Source organism: Rhamphochromis longiceps, linkage group LG16 (assembly GCF_057381845.1).
Source record: "Rhamphochromis longiceps isolate RC_006_pf linkage group LG16, R_longiceps_female_GT1.1, whole genome shotgun sequence".
In the NCBI taxonomy this organism is placed as follows: domain Eukaryota; kingdom Metazoa; phylum Chordata; class Actinopteri; order Cichliformes; family Cichlidae; genus Rhamphochromis; species Rhamphochromis longiceps.
The window spans coordinates 7452879-7472278 of NC_140572.1; the positions used below are offsets into that span (position 1 = coordinate 7452879).

At 40.0% G+C, this 19400-nt stretch overlaps 1 protein-coding gene across 2 annotated transcripts in view; it reads left to right on the forward strand.

Moving 5' to 3' along the window:
- LOC146650514 (mitogen-activated protein kinase kinase kinase kinase 4-like) overlaps window positions 1-19400 on the forward strand; it is a 104440-nt gene that overhangs the window by 33401 nt on the left and 51639 nt on the right. For both annotated transcript variants that reach the window (XM_085384919.1, XM_085384917.1), the window contains exon 3: window positions 13647-13703. In XM_085384919.1, the coding sequence (XP_085241045.1) occupies window positions 13647-13703 (57 nt within the window). The remainder of the gene's footprint in view (window positions 1-13646; window positions 13704-19400) is intronic.

Below are 19400 nucleotides of genomic sequence, written 5' to 3' on the forward strand. Positions count from 1 at the left end.
AGACTTTCTGTTAGGGCTGCTCAATTAATCGAATTTTAATCACGATTACGATCTGGGCTTTCAACGATCATTAAAAATGACTGAGCCGATTATTAGCCCCTCCCTCATTTATCCGCGACACCTTAAAGGCCGGTCCGTGAAAATATTGTCGGGCATAAACCGTCCGTGGCGCAAAAAAGGTTGGAGACCGCTGTTTAAGAGGACCCGAGGGAAGCTCGGAAAGCTAAGCAGAAGTTATTTGGAGAGTGACTGCCGTTGGTTGAAAAGAGAGTTTAAAAAAAAAAAAAAAACTTCAGTGGTGTTGCACACTATTTTATATTATTTTTTTAAAGTCATTGTTAACCCTTTAAAGCCGGTCAGAGCAGCATGCTCCGTTTTGCGTAACTATTGTTAAATCCCTGTAGAACCTGAACCGTGTAAGCTAGCGCAATAATTTGTTTTGCATATGAAACCGGAGGAGTTGTACTTACATCTGATGCCATCAGCTTGTCCTCGGTCACGGTTTCGTTCCACATATAGCTTTGCAAAAATTGCATAAAAAGCGCTTGCAGGAACAAAAACATAATATTCCAGAAACACGCTTTGCCGTTCCGATCAGTTGTTCGTAACACTTCCCACAGTGAAATGATGCACATGCTGTTTTCTTTGCAAACTTGCATCATAGGATTGTTTTTTGTTTTTCCTGCAGTATATAAAAATTGCTGTATCTCCAAAATAAAACTATGAAGACACTCAAAATAAATTTCCTGTGGTGGGAAACTATTTTTTGCAACTTTATTGTATTTAAAGTTTTGAGGGATAAACCTCTTAAATTTCTCCAAGTAGAAATATATGTAAACAAAACAAAAGCGATTTTCAATTTTTTTTGTAGTTTATTGCACTTTTTTGCAATTTATGTAGTTACTATGGACTTAATGCATACATATTATTAAAATATGGGCTATAACAGTTGTATTGATGTATAGCAACTTGAAATGCTCCCACAAATGGCACTACAGCATGTAAAAAAAATAATATAAGCTCTGGTGGACTTGGTTCTATAGTAGGTCTTAAAGGGTTAAATAAATATCGTCAAATAATCGTGATCTCAATTTCAGTGAAAATAATCGTGATTATCATTTTTGCCATAATCGAGCAGCCCTACTTTCTGTACAAAAGTCCACAGCAGTCCCGAACTTGCTGAGATCTTCCAAGTCTTAGCTCAAAGCGGGGGTTGGTCAAATTGTCATGCATGAAGCCAGTTAGAAGATAATTGAATCCCATTGTAGAACACATTCCTAGATAACCATTTACAGGAACAGTATACCCATGTATTAGATTGTCTTTTAAAGGCAGTTGAACTGTAAACTCTGGTATTGTTAGTGCTTTATTCAGCTAAACTGGAAGAAGTTGTCACCCACTTCTCCGTTTACTCCCTCTTTTCTGCTGAATTTAATTTCCAGTAATGATTCTCCGATGAGGAGTATTATCTTCTTTCCTGCAAACATTGTTCCATCAGTTTATTAAGCTTCATTCGAGGCCTCCGAGCAGGCCTCTCTAACAGGATTTGTTTAATAGTGTGCTATTCCCCGATTCATATCTCTGCAACCCTCAGTCAGCCAAGATCAACACTAATGAGCCTTTGAAAGAGAATAATAAGCTCTACTGTGTCTTCTTTGGGCGAGGGAGGACAGCGTGTGGAGGCGGAGTCAGTGCCATATCTCAGTAACAACGGGGGTAATGGTGTCCGACAGTTAGCTAATTCCTCCAGCGTGCTCGGCCGCTTCATTGGGCTCCGTCCACAGGCTTCAGACCTGGAGACAGTTTGATGAAGCAAAGAGGAGGTGGCTCCCTGTTTTTTTTTTTTTTTTTTTAAGGCATTTTTAAAAAATTTAATGTTTATTTAATATCTGAGAGTTGCCTCAAAAGACTCGCTCTAAACTCAGTTTCACATGTTACATTTAAACAGTCATTGTGGGCATTTGTATCAGTTTGGTCCTTATATGCATGTAGATCTTTGTTAGTGCAGGAGACCACCAAAACATTGGTATCTTGGGAAGTGCCTTCATGTGCTCAACTTTCAGTGTTTTTCACGTCTTCATACCAGATCTGCCTCTCCTCTGTCCTTCATGCCGTGCTCTCTGCCTTTGTCTCCTCTGTATCGGTGTGTTTTTCCTGCTGATCCTCCAGGCTCAGAGGAGCTGCTAGAGGAATGTCGTGATGAAAAGGATGCTAAGCCATCTTGTGTTTAGACGTCCTCAGCCTTCACAATCGCAAAATGCTCCAACACCTCCACTCATCTTCATCACTTTGAAGCTTGTGTCAAATGAAGCTGTCTGTCTTTTGTTTGTGTTTTTTCAGACTTGGAGCCTAATTATCATAGGGTACTTGAATTTAATGTGTCTTTTGGAGCAGTAGGAAGCAATGTTTTGCTAATGTCATTAGCACTAAAATTTGGAAGGTTTTGAGGTCTCAGTAGAGGTTTGGGCTCATGAAAGGTTACCTCCACTATACTGCTCGTCTTCAGGTGCAGGATTAAAATTTTTGCGGCACTCAGCATTTTCCCAGCTGCCTGTGAACAGCTTTGGAAAAGCCCTGATGTTGTGGTTTGTCGGCCTGGTCATAAGCGATATCCATTTCAGTGACCGTCAGTCCTCCTAGTGTGTCTAAAAATGGGGTGATAGGTCATTACGTTATGGAAAGTTGCGGCACTGCCCAGAATGTAACCCCCTTACTACCACTAGATCTCATTACAGCAGCTATGCAGCGCTGGCCAACCCCCCCCATCCCTCAACTGTCTCCCCCACCTACCTATCCACTTTTCACCTTTCTGTAATACGTTAATGTCCTCACTCCTTTCTGTTTTCTTTATTTCTTTTTTTAATGTCTGAAACTAAAGATTTGTGGTATCTGTATGTGTGTGGAGATCAAAAGGATAGTGTCAGTCTCTCTGTAAGTGTGTGTGGTCATCATTAGTGCAGGTGCAGACACTCTTTGAATTTTAGCTGGATCACAGCAATCAATGGAGATTTATTACTGACCAACCTCGCTCTCTCTCTCCCCCTCTCCGTGTCTTTGTGTTGCTCCCCAGAGTGAGACTGTTTTCTTGGCCTACTTACACAGAGCTCCCTGTTTAAACACTAAGGCAGAGCAAAGGAGAAGCAGAAACTGAGCTTAACATCTTATCAAGTCTCTCGTTGTTTTCCTGTTTTTGGGAGAAGCAACAAACTGATAAATAGTGATTTTTGTAGATCCAGAAATGATAGAAACAGACATACATTAGACAAAGGAGAAGACAAAGGCGGGAGCCTGGTAGGTACTGTAGATTAATGAAAATCCTCCAGTCTGAATTGATATAGAAATAGCAAAAATGCAGCTCATTCCCCATCTGCGAAGGTGAAGTTTAAGATAAGGGAATAAAAAGAGGAGGGGAATGAATGAGTCACAAACAAAGAAAGCACCACAAATATGACTCAGCTCCGTGAGATTTGACACTGGTTGGTTGTCTACTATCAGGCAGAAAAATGTTTTTAGTTAAAAAAAAAAAATCTCTGACTGTCATTATTCTTGTTTCTTTCCATTAAAGATGGCAGCTGCAGTCTTCCTCAGGGGGCACTGATAAAAATAGCTCAAAAATACAAGCTTTCTGCATTAACTGGGTGTTTGTCACAAAGCAGTAGATCAACACAAGTGATGTCTTCTTCATTTGCACGGTACTCTGTCATAACCAGGAGGAAGTGATGCAGATAAGCTCCTCTGCTTGAGCCACACAACCAAACCTTTGAGTGAATCGTGAATGTCAGGTTACAGTGTTGGGAGACACTCTGGGTGCTATAATGGCCAAAATAAGAAGTAAAAGCTGAGCTTTATCTAGGCTTTAAGGGATAACAAAAAGGACTTTTAAAAATGTTTTGCCTGAAGAATAATATCATTTACTGTTAAGACAGTAAATGATATGAAATGCAGGCTTCTCGTCTGCATATTTAATGCGAGCTGATTGGGTGGATTTTCTGAAACAGCTGCTTGAAGTTTTACAGCTTAAAACAGGTGTCCGTTTGTACTGATGGCAGATGGTAGATGGATTTTTGTCATCGAAGTTTCCCAACTGCGACTGTTTGGAGAACAGTTACACACACACACATACAGTATTTTGTTTTTTTATGCACTTAATGGACAGATCAATGAGCAGCAGAAATAATCAACTGCCCTGCTTCTAAATAATACACAGTGGTGTGCTTGGAAACTATGTACTGTGACACACACTAACTAAAAAGAGAATTCCTGCCTTATGACACCTTCATAAATTGTATGTGTGCCTGTATTTTTTTGTGCTTTCCCCACGAGAATAGAAGCACCGTAGGGTTAGCGATCGACACTGTCACTGTTGTTGACAAGAGAACTGAGCAGCAGCTGTGATGTGGAAGCAGCAATAAAAGTTTAAATTCCTCCTCTGAGCAGCTTCGCTCATAGGTGTCGAAGCCCATCATCGTCATGATGGTTTCAAGACTTTTCAAAACTCCACACGTTGTTGGTTTGATCAATAAAGACTTGTTAGCGAGATGGTTTTCACACTGCCGAGCTGCAGAAATAGGCAGGGTGTTTGCCTGTGCACATCTTTCTATATGTGTGTGTTTGTTTTGGGGGTTTCTCTGTGCATCTGTGCATGTGAATGTGTTTGTGAAAGTATTTGTGTTTGCACTAAAGCTTGCACCTGGCTCCTTCTCTATGCCCCGAAAGCTCAGAGGGGCACAATAAAGGACGCTTTGTCCTGAAATGGATCATGCATGTACACTCACACGTATGCCCAGTAAAATCAGGTATATATTCAGATTAAAGATAAACATGCACTATGTGTACAGTTGACAACAATTTGTAGTGTGTGTGTGTGTGTGTGTGTTGGCTCTAAAATGACTCCACTTCCTTGGCATTTCCTTAAGGGGGAAGTCGCACAGTTTCTTTCCCCCCCCCCCCCTTGTCTTAATTCTATCTGGCTTCTATCTGTAACACACACACACACACACACACACACACACACACACACACACACACACACACACACACACACACACACACACACACACACCAACTCATGTTGTTATTTCTTGTTTTTCCTCGCCTTCTAACCCTCTGATTCTCAGCCTCGTCTTGCTCGTCTTCGCTCTTCTTTATATCTCTCCAGACTTCCGCCGTTTCCAAGCAGCAGCTGGAAAAAAATGTAAAACCAGATTTCCTGGTTTTTAAAGCAAACCAGCAACACTAAATGTGTTGTGTGCCCCCCCCCATAAAAAAGCAACAGGGGGAAAAAACTAAACAAACAAAAAGTCAGTGAAATAATTGGTGTGGTGTGGTGTGTAATAGTCAAACAGATGTCAATCAATGATAAGAGATGTGTTTTTATTGGTTATAGGGCAAAAAATATCTTAAACCTGACAGGAAGTGGTGGCGCTCGGTCACAGCCTGCTGGTCCCCGTGGTTCCTAGTTTGTGATAAGCCCACGTATATGAGGCAGGAAGTCTAGAGTGTGGTCTTATTTTGCAAGGGTAAAGGGCAGCCACGAGAAAGCAGCATGCACGCTCTGCAGTAAAACCTCTTCAGCTTCAAACTTATTTTGTGTGGGCACTTGTAAAAAAAGAAAAAAAGAAAAATGACACTTTTATTTTTTATTGTAATGTAGCACAGTGAGAACCGTACAATGTTCTCTGTTAGGAGGATTACAGGGTCCAGTGGGTTGAGAAGTCATGATTTCTTGCTTACATATAACAGGAAGCCCGTGTGACTTTCCATCTCTATTGCATGCACTTTGAACACCTTAAACCTGCAGAAAGTTATTTCAGGGAAGTTAAAATAAGTAACCGTCTGATAAATGAGCATCTGGTATATTAGGGCTGCATGATATTAGGAAAATCTGCGATGTGCGATAACTGTGATCAATATTGCGATAACGATGTGACTTGCGATAAAATAAATAGCAAAAAAACAAACAAACCCAGAATACATAATTTCTGTTTTACTGCAACAGTTTTATTTAAAGAAAGCTGCTGTATTAGCAGCGTAGCAACAAAGTGCACTTTAACATTGAAACATTGCCCCCATAAAAAAATTTGGGTCTTCTTTAAGATCCCACCTGGCCAGCACCTCACTTAATACATGGGCTATATTTTCACTAGTGTGAGAGTCTGGAAAATGCAGTCTCTAGACACAGTGTTGTCAGTTCAAAGTCTTCGGTGAGGAAGTGCACTGTGAAGCTCATATATGGTTCCGTTGTACGACTTGACCATAGGTCTGTAGTGCTTGCGTAGTTTTCAGCTTGGCTCAGTTCAAATATGACGGTCTTGCGGCATGTTTCGTACATTTGTGGAATGGCGACATGGGAAAAGTAGTTTCGTGAGGGGATGCGGTATCTCCGGTCCATTTTATGTATCAGACTAGTGAAGCCCTCTCTGCTAACTGTATTTATAGGCATCATGTCTTTAGCCTAAAAATGTGTAATGGCCTCTGTTATTTCTTTATAGCGCTTCGACGTTTTCTCATAAGGAGTTCCACTTGAAACACTCTGATACAGAGACGGCTGTTGGACTGCTGCGCTCTTTGTCTTAACATTAGCAACCTTTGTTTGGCTAGCCCTGTCTTTCTGGAACTCTTCAAACAGTGGATGATCTGATATCGTCGTGTTGGTGTTGTTCCTGGAACAACATTTACTATGTTGATCTGGGAACAACACCAACACGATGATATCAGATCGTGCTCAAACAGTTCTCTGTGGTTGTATTGAAGATGATGGTGGAGATTAGTCGTGTTTCCTCTGGTGGTTGCCACGAGTGTTCGGCAAGTTTTGCAGAGCACCTGTGTTTGGAGAACGTCGTCTTTATCAAATCCAAAGTACCTCCAAATAAGCGAGGTACTATTATTTTTAGCCACGAGTTCATAGTCAGTAGCCATAGTCAGCCATTACAACTCTGACTCGTTAATGCAGCGCTGTTCGCTCCCCACCTACGTAGGAGGCGGGTCTGTAATCCATTGATTGGTTAATGCCGTGAAGGGCTCTATTCGACTGGTCAAATGTGTAAAGGGGTTTCTTTGATTGGTAAATTCTTTAAAGCACGTGTGTAAACATTTTAATGTACCCAATTATCGCAGTTTACGCCATATTTTGCAATGGGCCCGTCGCACAGGCTGATATCGCGATGACAATAAATTTTCAATTTATTGTGCAGGCCTATGGTATATGTATGTCAGTGTATCCACCAGATAATCGTCGACTTTCTAAACATGACCTGGAGCTTTTTTAAGCTCGGATTTTATTTATTGTCTGTAAGTAGAGGGGATGTGTGTTGGGACTAAGCACTTGTACAATGAGGATGACCTACATCTGGTTACCTTGCCTTGACACATCATTTGTGGAAACAGATGGGGCAAATGTCCTGTAAACACCAGGCCTTCTATGTGGACATAGCTTTTCACTTCAGTGAAAATAACCTGGATCCCTTGCCCCTTGAAGTTGTAGCTTGAGGTCAAAGGTCACACTACCTGAATGATCCTTGTGAACTCTAGGGTCAGGTCCTCATTAAACCATTGGTGGGTTCTGGTTGGAGAGATGAACAATGAGAGTGAAGGAATCCCTAAAGGTCAGGCTGCGACTCTTCATCTGTCATGGTGCTCATTCGTCTTTGATGATTGTTGCTTTAATTACCTACTTTTATATTTATCAATGAGTATATGAATGCAAAGCCATTCATAATGCCTCTTAAATTGTGCAAGCTCTTTTGGCATCCCCAGTCTTTGGAGTTGCATAGAACCAGTTTAAGATTGGACGATGGCACTAAAAAAACCTTTAATGGAAAAGGGTACACAGTACATCCATGTAAAAAAGCTCCCAAACCAAGGGTGTATTGTTATCTCAAACTTGCAAAAGTTCCCTTAAGGCTGTCTCAAAAAACTTGTTAAGGAAATATGAGCCGAACTTCATTGCTGAAACCAGCTCCTCTCCACTTCCTAAGCCCTGCAGGCTTTTCCATGATGAAGGAAACTCTGGTCCAAACATCCCACACAGAGAATTGACTGAGCGTTGAATGGATAGATCACGGTGCTAGTCATGGGAGAGTCGGATGACAGAAAGATTATATCATGTTTGAATGGGGCATGGAGTCAGCTGGGAGGTGTTAACAGAGAGTTTCAGTAACTGTACTATTTGCATTCATAGTTAGGCAATAAAGGGCTCTTAAAAAGCAGAATGAAGGATTGACTGAAGTTTAATGTTCCCCTTTAATCTTCTTTTCTTCTCGGAGGAAAAAAAGCAGCAGCAGTCATAATGTTTTTATTTTTTCAGTTTTGATTTAAGTGCTAAAAACCATATGGTTTATACCCAACGAGTAAAGCTTGGTAAATCGTCATCTTTTGTGACGATTTATGTGCTGAAATGAAAAAAACATTGTCTCTAAAGTGGAAGACTCTAAAACTGGAAGATTGGCAACTAAATATATGCCTGAGTGTCTATTAAGGCAGTAACTGATGTTTTAACCCCTAAAATCCAGTGTCCTTATTACTGCAGTGGTATGAGCATCCAAACTATATATAAACTGTCTTAACCTCCGGCAGCGATTTTGTTTCCTTTTCTCTTTGAATGTGTTTCATCTGTGCAGTGACTCAATCTTACCAACACTGAAGATGCTGGGGCTAGCACAATGAATCGTGATCTCAGTAGTTTAGCATGTTTCAGTTTTTATCTAAATAAAACAAAAATAAAAATCCTACAGCTCAGACGTCCATGAGTGCTTCTGCTAGGCCTTAAAGACCTGCATTTGTATGTTGAAGCTGTGGACTGTCAGTAGGGGGCAGTGATAAAAGTTTATAGACTACTCTGAAACATGGGCTGCTCATGTTTTCTGTTTTTGACATTGGTGGTTTTTGAGTTTTTCCACTGCTGTGGAAAAGACCATCATCCTTACAGACAAAGAAATGCTTTATAGTGGAGTGAAACTGAGAGTTAATGTCACTGAAACATTTCACTTGTGCTTTTTGAAATGTTGTCCACTTCTTCTTGGACTCTGCCTCAAGAGCTACGTAAATAGACACAAGACAGGATCCTTTAAGTAAATCATTTCAGATGGGCCTACAAGCAGATTTGATTTGAGGCAATTTGGAGGGTCCACTTTTAGAACCACATGTTTAGATATTGTTGCAAAACTGGACAGCCTGTGTGAACATCTAATTTCTTTCTCTTCCTCTCTGGAAGTCTTTGTTATTTCCAAAGACTGATGATTCTTCCTTCTGGCTTTTTTTCTGTCTTTTGGTTTTTCATAAAGGCCAGGTGTGTGCGTATATCTGTGTCTCGTTTTTGAACAAAAGAATCTGGGAAGAAGATGATGTCATCTTTTAACCGTTGTATGCTTGTCTAGTGCGGGGGGGTCGTGTCTGTAATTATAACAGTCTGTGCTGTGCTGAGGTCACCTTTCTCACATGCAAAGGCGAGTGATGCAGACGCGTAGAAATTTGTTAGTAATTTAGTCTGTGACACACACACAGTCGTAATTATATTTGTTCATATTTACACATTAACTGTATGCAACAAAACCTGGGGGGGGGAGATGCATATGTTCTCACACATTCGTTTCATGATTTCATCAGTATCTACACAACTTCTATACAATCTTTGAGCCTCGGGTGTGTGAGTGTATGGGGAATGTAAGGTGTGTGTCTGCTTGAGTTTCCATTGTTTGTCAGGGAGTTAATATAAGACGTTTCAGAGTATTTGCAGTGTGTGCGTGTGTGTGTGTGAGACACATCCTGCCGCCTTTACAAACTGCATCATCAGCTAAAATGGGCTGGTACCCTACCTGCTATTCTCTTTGACAGCAAATTGTTAAACATGGCTCGGAGAAAAAGAAATGCAAAGTCTGAAATGCAGGTGGTGAGGTCACACTGAGGAGGCAGTAAGCCGGGGGAATAGTGAGGGTTCATATACTTTTGTGCCTGCAAATCTCCTTGTGAGAGCATTTGTTAGTGGCGGTTAGTTTGTGTGCATCAGTACATAATAGGGAAAACCTGCAGTGTGGTTGTGTCATGGCTTAGAAACGTTTGACTCAGCAGCGCTGCAGTAAGATAGATACTTAAGCTTGATGGAGGCTGATAGAGACATTTTCATTCAAAGTAAAAGTTTGGACTTTCTGGAAGTTTCTGTATCGCTCAGTTAGTAGTTAACGAGTTTTTGCAGATAAGTTCACATTTCTATGCAAACTACAGGCCACTGCAGCAGCGTGCTAGCATCCAGACATTCACAAGAAAGTTCATCACAGTATTGGCGATGGATTTAACAAAGTGGCTGACTCGCCAGTGTGTTGCAAAATGTTTTTTTTTTTTTAATGTAACTGATGGTCGAAGTTTATATTCATTGGAGAAAATAAAATAAACATTTGTATAGTTAATTCATGTGCTAGAATGTATGTGGGGCTTATTGAACCTAAATTGGGCTACATTTAAGCAACAAAAGTCTTTTTAAAATGATGTCACGTTATGTAAATGGTCAAAACAGCTTGATCCTTTTGATGTTTAGTAGCTACTTCATTCTCAGCATTTTCAGTAATGTACTACGTTAATATTCTATCTCCTCTCTGCATTTAAAAACATCTGTTTATTTCTCATTTGTTTGTCCTTTATTTCTCTTATAATATTTTGTTAAGATTATATAAAGAGAAAGGTTTAAGATTTTGAGATAAGAGCCACATTGCCACAAGAAGGCATAAAGTAAAGGTCACAAAATAACAGAATATCGAAATCTAGTACCGTACTATAGAAAAGTCAGAGTCCTCCTGTATCCTTTATTGTGTTCCGTAGTGTAACTCGATAGTCCCCACCAAAAAGCACCATCAGAGATTTGTTTTCCTGTCAGTTTTGCAGTTTGCTGTCTCCATCAGCCTTGACCTTTTTCGTCAGCCACACACACACACACACACACACACACACACACACACACACACACACACACACACACACACAGACACTCACACACACAAACACACACACATAAAGACACACACACAGACACACAGACACTCACTCACACACACACAGACACACTTATAGACACACACACAAACGTACACACAGACACACTTATAGACACACACACACACACACACACACACACACACACATACAAACACAGACACTCACACACAGACACTCACTCACACACACACACATACAAACACAGACACTCACACACACAGACACACTTATAGACACACACACAAACACACACACAAACACACAGACACACATATAGACACACACTCAAACACACACACAGACACACATATAGACACACACACAAACACACACACACACACACACACATAGACACACACACACACACATAGACACACACACACACAGACACACACATAGACACACACACACACACACACATAGACACACACACACACACACACACACATATAGACACACACACACACAGACACATAGACACACACACACACAGACACATAGACACACACACATATAGACACACACACACATAGACATAGACACACACACACACACACACATAGACACACACACACACACACATAGACACACACACACAGACACACATAGACACACACACACAGACACACATAGACACACACACACACAGACACACACATAGACACACATAGACACACACACACACATAGACACACACACACACAGACACACACACACACAGACACACATATAGACACACACACACACACATATAGACACACACACACACAGACACATAGACACACACACATATAGACACATAGACACACACACATATAGACACACACACACACACATATAGACACACACACACACACACACACACATAGACACACACACACACACGCCCCCCTTGACTAAACTGAAATGGGTTAATCTCTCATCACTCAGTCGTTGGGGCTGGTGGTTCAGGTGTCACAGTGCCTTTTCTCACAAAGGAAACCTGATCAGACGCACACAGGCACTACACACATAATACAGTCATAAAGCATTGCATCATCTCAAATTTTTTCCTTTCTGTGTTTGTCTTTCCTGGAAGAGTTTGTTTATCTCTACACCATTGCTGTATTCAAAAGTGCTTGCTTGTTCAGGCTGTAACAGCTGTGTACCTTTCCTGTAATGCTATGTAGGCTAGTGTGAGAATAAGGTTTGTTCTTTGGGTGTTATTCTGGCATCTGAAAACTACTTGAACGGTGTGTTCTTTTACCTGGAAAAATATGTTGGTAATTTTTGTTCTTTTCATGGTGAACTGCAAAATTTTAGCTCTCCAAATGGTTGAAATTTAAGTTTTACAGTCTATTTTTTAAACTGCTCAAGTAGCTAGTGCTTCATTAGTATTTGTCAGTGTGAGTATTTATTAGTTGTTTTCTACAGAAGAGGATTAGGGCCACTGGAAAAAAAAAGTGGGCAAGTTGTTTTTTTTCTTCTTTTCCAGAATTCTGAGAAAAAAAGTCAGAATTGTGACATTAAAGTTAGATTTTTTATTTTTATTTTTATTTTAGAATTCTGACTTTTTTTCTCAGAATTCTGGAAAAGAAAAAGAAGAAAAAAAAGACATGCCCACTTTTTTTTTTTCTTTCCCAGTGGCCCTAACGCTGAATTAATTTAGGGGGCTTTAGAGCAACTGCAACATGTAAGTTGTTAGTTTTTTATCCTTTCAGAGTAATTATTTTTTGCTTGAAATATTTTAAAAAGTCGATAAAAAGTGAAGTCTTCACAATATCTTTAAAATAAGCTATTGGTTTAATTTTTACATGGTATTAAAAAACAAAAACAAAAATTGCTACATGCTAGTTTGCTCCCAAAAGTTATTGTTAGCATATAATCTATTTCCAGCTTCTAGCTCATTTAAAGCCCCCTTCATTTTTCTTTTATATACTTTTGGTGCTGAGTTTCACGAAGTCTCAAAGTATTTCTGAAAGCCTCTCAAGAATGAGATAATACTGCTTTGACCACAAGCTTGCGGTTATCTCAACAATTATTGGCAATAACTTCTTTTCTAAAAAAAAGAAAGGTACACATCCAACGTTGTGCAAGCCTATTGCATGTTTTGTCACATTCATTCTGAAATTATGAAAAACATGCATGCAGTATGGTGGAGCTGCAGGCTAGTTACTCACACATGTAGTGAAGCATGGTATCATTATTGCCTCTTTCAGGTCACATACTATTTCACGCTGTTTATGTCCTTTAAATTTGGAAAAGCTGTTCAGACTGTGTTTGCTCTGCCTGGATAAAATGAGTTTACCATTTTAATTCTTTGCACCAGTCCACGTTGGAAACACTGTGCTCAGCCTGTTTGGAAATGATAAAGGTTTGGATTATTGCCTGTGGTTCTCCACGCTATTGTAGAGACAAATAACTTGTTATAAATGTGGTTTTTATTTTTTGGAACGGCTGAATAAGCCTCCATGTGTACTCAGCCTTGGACACTACCGTCGATTTGCATAGTCATATACTTGGCCTTCAATAAAGCAGCAACTTTTATTGTCACATTGTGCTCTTAATTGTCCTATAACCAAGCTTACACTTTAATCACAAACATTGGTAGCAGCTGTTCACAATGCACAAAAATACAGATTTCCACTTTGCTCATCTCTCCTCTCTCCTGTGTTTCTTTGCAGGGTCGACATGTTAAGACGGGACAGCTGGCGGCCATCAAGGTCATGGACGTCACCGAGGTCAGTAACACCTATCAGCATGCGCTTGTAATCTTTTGTTGTCTTTAATCAGGTTTCAATCCCAGCTAAACCACTCTTGCACTGTGGGATTGTTAAATCCTGCAGCAAACGCCGGTCACGAGAAGGATTGAATGAAGTAAAATTATTCTGCCATTACAGAAACAGCTATATTCCACTGAAACAGATGCAGTGGCTGTAGGACTATAGGAATACCTGCCTTAGTAATTGTCAGCCAATAAATTTTTATATAGATAAAATGATGAAAAGAGTCACTCTTTCAATCCAGAAAACAAATTACACTGGAACATAGATAAACACGTGAGATTTGGTGCTGGAAAGGCGTCTTGTGAGGGAAATTTGATTTGGTTCTAACTGCAAGCAGACATCTGTTTAAAGTTAGTAGGCCTGATCATGAAACCTACTGCACGCGGAAGTTGGCACATTAGTACTTTTAGTACTTTGCATATTTGTAATTGATTCCAGACTAAGTTTTATTGCATGTGATGGAATAAATAGCTTTTCTGAAGCATACAAGATAAACACCAAACAGTTTCCCCACTCCACAGCCTCTCTCCATTCCACACCCTCATGTCAATATTTTCTCTCCAAAAATGGTCAGGAATATAATCACATAGCTTCCATCACTCTTAACAGTGGTCTCTGTTCATTAGATGAACTTTGAGGAGGTCACGTTTGAAGCAAGCAGATTTTTCACTTCTCTCAGGGCACTTTAGCTAATGATGATTTTAGACTCGTGCATGTAAATGTTTTGAGATCCACAGAGTTAAACTGGGCCCCAGAGGGCTGTTTCTGCCTTTTTAGTTCTGTGTTCCTTAATGTGTATACAAGCAGAAAATGTTATTAAAGTAACCTCATGCTGATGTTTTGTTTTTGTTTTTTGGGTTTTTTTTTACTCATCATTGAATCAATGGCCAAATGAGCCAAGAAGAAAAATGTTCCTGCAGATGGCTTAAAGAGGAATGAGTGTACCAACAGAGCTTTAATCTGGGTTAACTGTCACACTGAAGAGGATTGTACGGTCTGCCTTTCAGGACCCTGCTGGTTTCATCTGTATCTCTAAAGACTTACTATCTAATGTGCATCCCACTCTATCCTTGTTGAAATTGGTCCTCTGTGATAATAAGAGCTCATTTGTAACAAAGATGGTAGTGCTGTAATCAGCCTCCAGGACTGTTAGAGACCTCAGAAATGTTGTAGTATCAGTTAATTATGAAATGGAAAGAAAAGAAAGTGTTTCAGCCACTGATTTTTTTTGTTTGTTGAGTATTTAATTTTAATTATCTGTTCAATCATTCTGTAACACCTCACAAGTTAACTTCTGGGACCACCTCTGAGTTATGGATGAAAGCGACAGTGTTAAAGTCTGTGTCTTTATGCAGGGCTGTCTAAAACATGGTTCCACTCAGAATCTGGAAGGCTGTTTACAGGGAAAAGCTTTAAAGCACAACATTATGTGCACCATAAATGGAAGCAGTGTAGCAGACTGTGATGGTGCAGTATGACATACCTTAAGAAAATTTGTTTTTCTTGTGTTACAAGAGAGCAATAGGGACATATTGCCAGCACATTTTGATGACCCTTTAGGAGGGTCTTTCAAAGTATTCTTCAGACATGGCCACTCAGACAGAGGTACAACAGTGAGTATCTTGTCCAAAAGCATGACAGCCTCCGAGCCAGTGGTGTTGGGAATCTTGTCAACATTGATGGACGTGTGAATGTAGAAAAGTGCAGTCAGATTTTGATCCACTGTGCAATACCATCTGGAAATCATCTGATTGGCAACAGCTTCATTTTTCAGCATGACAGTGATCCCAAACACACTGTCAATGCAGTGAGTGCAGGACGTGCTGAAGAATAAAGGTGGTCATACCAAATACTGACTTTCAAGTTTATTAGAATTGTGGAAACTATTATAGCGTATTACTATATAATGGTGGCTTAAGACTTTTGTATAGCACTGTTAATAGATTATAAATAGTTATTCTGAAATTCATTAAAAAAATGTTTTTTGTGTTGTTTTTAAAGTCAGATTCGTATTAGTGCAACAAGTATTCTGGCCTATTTGACAGTTTTGATCAGTAAACAAAAAGATTACAACAAACAATCAAAATTGCTGGTTCTGGATAATCATGACCCAGGAGCAGCTGGAAACCAGTGTCTGGAAGCAGTTTGGGTTATACAGTCCATGGCAGTATTCTCAACAAACATAAGGCTCTTACTCTACAGCTTCAGCACATCTGGGCTCTCACATGCCGCATATTGAAGTTGCCTTTGAAAAATCTAGTTCACGGTAAAACATTAAAAGCGGCAATCACGAGCTCGGGGTGTAACTCTGTGGCCTGCAGGAACAAATCTACATATCCAGCCTCAGAGATCAAAAAGAAGGGAACGAGGAAGGATCAAGAGCATTTGATGGGGACATGTTTATATATTCATACAAGATGAATCATTGAAGAGAAATACACATGTTGAGGAGTCTTGGCAGTTACTTTTTTTCCTCCCGTTCCACCAAAATGTTTTGAGTGGTCCCTTTTCCACACGGTTTCAGCCATTTTTATAAAATAAACACAGCCTGTTTGGCTGGACACCGGCCAAGAATGACTGTCAGGCAGAGGAAGTTGTTTGCATTGGGAAAATTTGAGATACTGCACATGTACGCAAATTCAGTATAACAGTTACTGTATATATGCATATGTATGTCTGTGTGTGTGTGTGTGTGTGTGTGTGTGTGTGTGTGTGTGTGTGTGTGTGTGTGTGTGTGTGTGAGAGAGAGATGGGAACCACAGGAGCTTTCATGCACTCACAAGTCATGGATGGAAAACCTCCCATTTATACATCTTCTTTCCTATGTGTGTGCGTTTCTGGGAACGCTCTCGATTCCCTGTGCTTATCTCTGCATATGTGCTCTGACCCACATACCACTTCCTGTTCTGTATAGAGAGTGTGGGAGAGAGAGAGAGGGTGAAAAATGGACACTTAAGAAAACAGTAGGGCTATAGAGTAACAGTGCACAAGGTTGGGCTTTGTGATATAAGCAAGTCATTCTGAGCCTCAGTTGCTTTAAAGTTTCTGTTAAACCTTTAAATACCCCATTAAAAGACTGAGAGTGTGAAAAATAGGCCGCTAAAGATGAGCGGGTATAACTGTAAACTAAAATGTTGATTTCATGCAAATTGTCATAATGTGAAGGTTACAGCAGAGCTAAATTGCCTTTGTAACTCAATGACTTTCATCAGCTCCTTATTGGCAGCACGTCTTTTGCAATAAACAGCAACAGCATTGATGATTTCTTGAGGCTAGAACACATTTCCTCAGGCTGTGCTCAGCTGAACTTCCAGGGCTGCATACAGAGATTTTCATATTACTTCATACTTTTTCTGGTTTGATAATTGTATTATTCTTAGACTATGTTTTTAGCAACATTCACTCATATTTGACTGCTTCAGACAGAATGTAACATTTTTAAAGTCATAACATGTCTGTGTTTTGATTGGTTGGACTATAAAGGCAATTTAAGGGTGCCGATTTGCACTTTAAAGCTCTCTTATGAGCATTTTTGTTGTTGTTTTACTTCTGCTAACAATAAAGAATATTGAAGAATAAATCAATTATAACTAAATATTTATTTGCAGTACCAAATTTACAAATAGCTTCAACACAGACTTGCAAACCTCTGAAACCCCAGAAACACTGTCTTTTATTTGGGCTAATGTGGTAGAGCTGTGCAAGCTAAACCGGCGTTTAACACACAGATTCACAGTTGGTTCTGGTTATAACAGGTAAAACTAATTTATTTGAAGCTTTTGTTTTGACTAGAAACATCTGTGTCTTCCTCTCCATCTCCCACAGAGTGAATAAGATGAAAACAGACATTAAAGATTCTCGCTGTTCAGATATAATTGTAGTTTTTTCAAAACCAGTCAAAGTGGCATTAACATAGATTTCTCTTCCTCCTGGCTTTTACATGATAAACTAGAAGTTTCTGTAAGTGGAGCAGTACTCGTGCCTTTTATGTGACACTGAAATACTGCATCCTTTCTCTCCAAAAGGGTTGGAACTGTTTACCACAGTTTTTTTTGTTCATTTACTTTTGAGGAAATTAGCCTGAGCTTGCTTCCTGTGCTTAAGACTGAGAGAGATGGTGTATGCAGGCTTCTCTGCACCACGCAGTTTCTTGTGATGCCTGTAAAATGCTATTACATCGTTTTAGATGTGTGGATGTGCTTTTGTTGTAGTGTGGCGTGCTGGAGACAGTAGTGTGTTGCTTCCTGAGACAGCTGTAATTGCTGTTTCTTTTTTTGTTTATGTTTTACTGTGTGGTAATGCTTTCAGGTGGCAACTCTTTACCTTGTGCTTTACTTCAGACCAGTAATGCCACACCGGTGACTTTGTACATCCAAAGCAACTGGCAGTTTAATGTCCGTCAGTTTAATGTCTCCTGTGCAGGAATCCTTATTTTTGCAGTCTGTTTAAGTTTAGATAGAAAAGCAGTGCCGATGCTGTGTTTTAGGAATGTCTGTCCCCGTAGTACAGCTGTCTGATTAATTGTAAGAAGTCTTTTTGGATGTTTGTCGATTACATAAGAGAGTAAGCTCAGATAAGGAGAAGAAATCAGTGATAATGCCCCCCCTTCCTCCAGAGAAGGTTCATGTAAAGTGCAGTGGGATTATGGGAGGGGCTATCACTGCTTGCAGGCTCAATCACATCCATTCTCCAGATTCTTACATCAGTCGTCTCCTTGCTCTCTTTTTCTTAAATTTCTCATCCTCGCTTGTGTTTTCACCCTTGCTCTTCCAGTTTCTGGCACAAATATGCCCATTGTGTTCTCCCCCGTTTCCATCATTCACCATCTCTCACCAGCCACCACCTCTGTTTTGTTTGCGAAATGAGGGAACGCGTGAGAGAACTGACAGAGGGAGTGAAGTCATCATCATCCCTTATAGGAAATTGGAAAGAAAGCGGAAGAGGTAGAGAGGGAATTGTAGCTGCAGCATGGCTGCATTCTGCATCTCCCACTGCTGCTGTTGACTTGATGTAATACAGCAGGACTCAGAATTTAATGGGGGGAAAAAATCAATCTTGATTAGAGGAAAAACTCAACAGCAAGCATGTTTCTCTCTGCCTTTCGCTTCCCTCGGGAAATAAATTACTATTCTAGACATTTTTCCTCGCATCCTTTTGTCTCAGTAAATTTTGTGCATGAACTGAAAGACATCACAAGCCAAGAGAGCTCTTTCTCTCTCCTCTCACTCACCTCCCTCTCCCACTGCTCCCTGTACACTCAGAGGTGTGAATGTGGGAAGGTGTGGAAGACGCAGTAAGAGTGAATGACATAATAAAACATTTTGAAATGTCTGGCAATATAAAACCTACTACACTGAATTCCAAGTTTGAACCTTTTGAGTTTAAGTTTCTGAAATCGTTCCTCCAGTTTGGATGTGTTCAACAAAAGAACTCGATTCTGGTTTGAGAAAACTTGTCTCACTCTGAAGTGACGAGCTATCAACATCATTGAAGGATTCCCATACAAACTGATGCAGATATTCATCAGATATTCCCAAGTAGTTAAAACTGAAAACCTTTGAAACAACTTTCAGTGCTTTTCAGTCAGCATTTTCACTTATTCACTGAAATATCTAGAATATCTTTGGTTAAGACTATTCATGTTCAATCTAG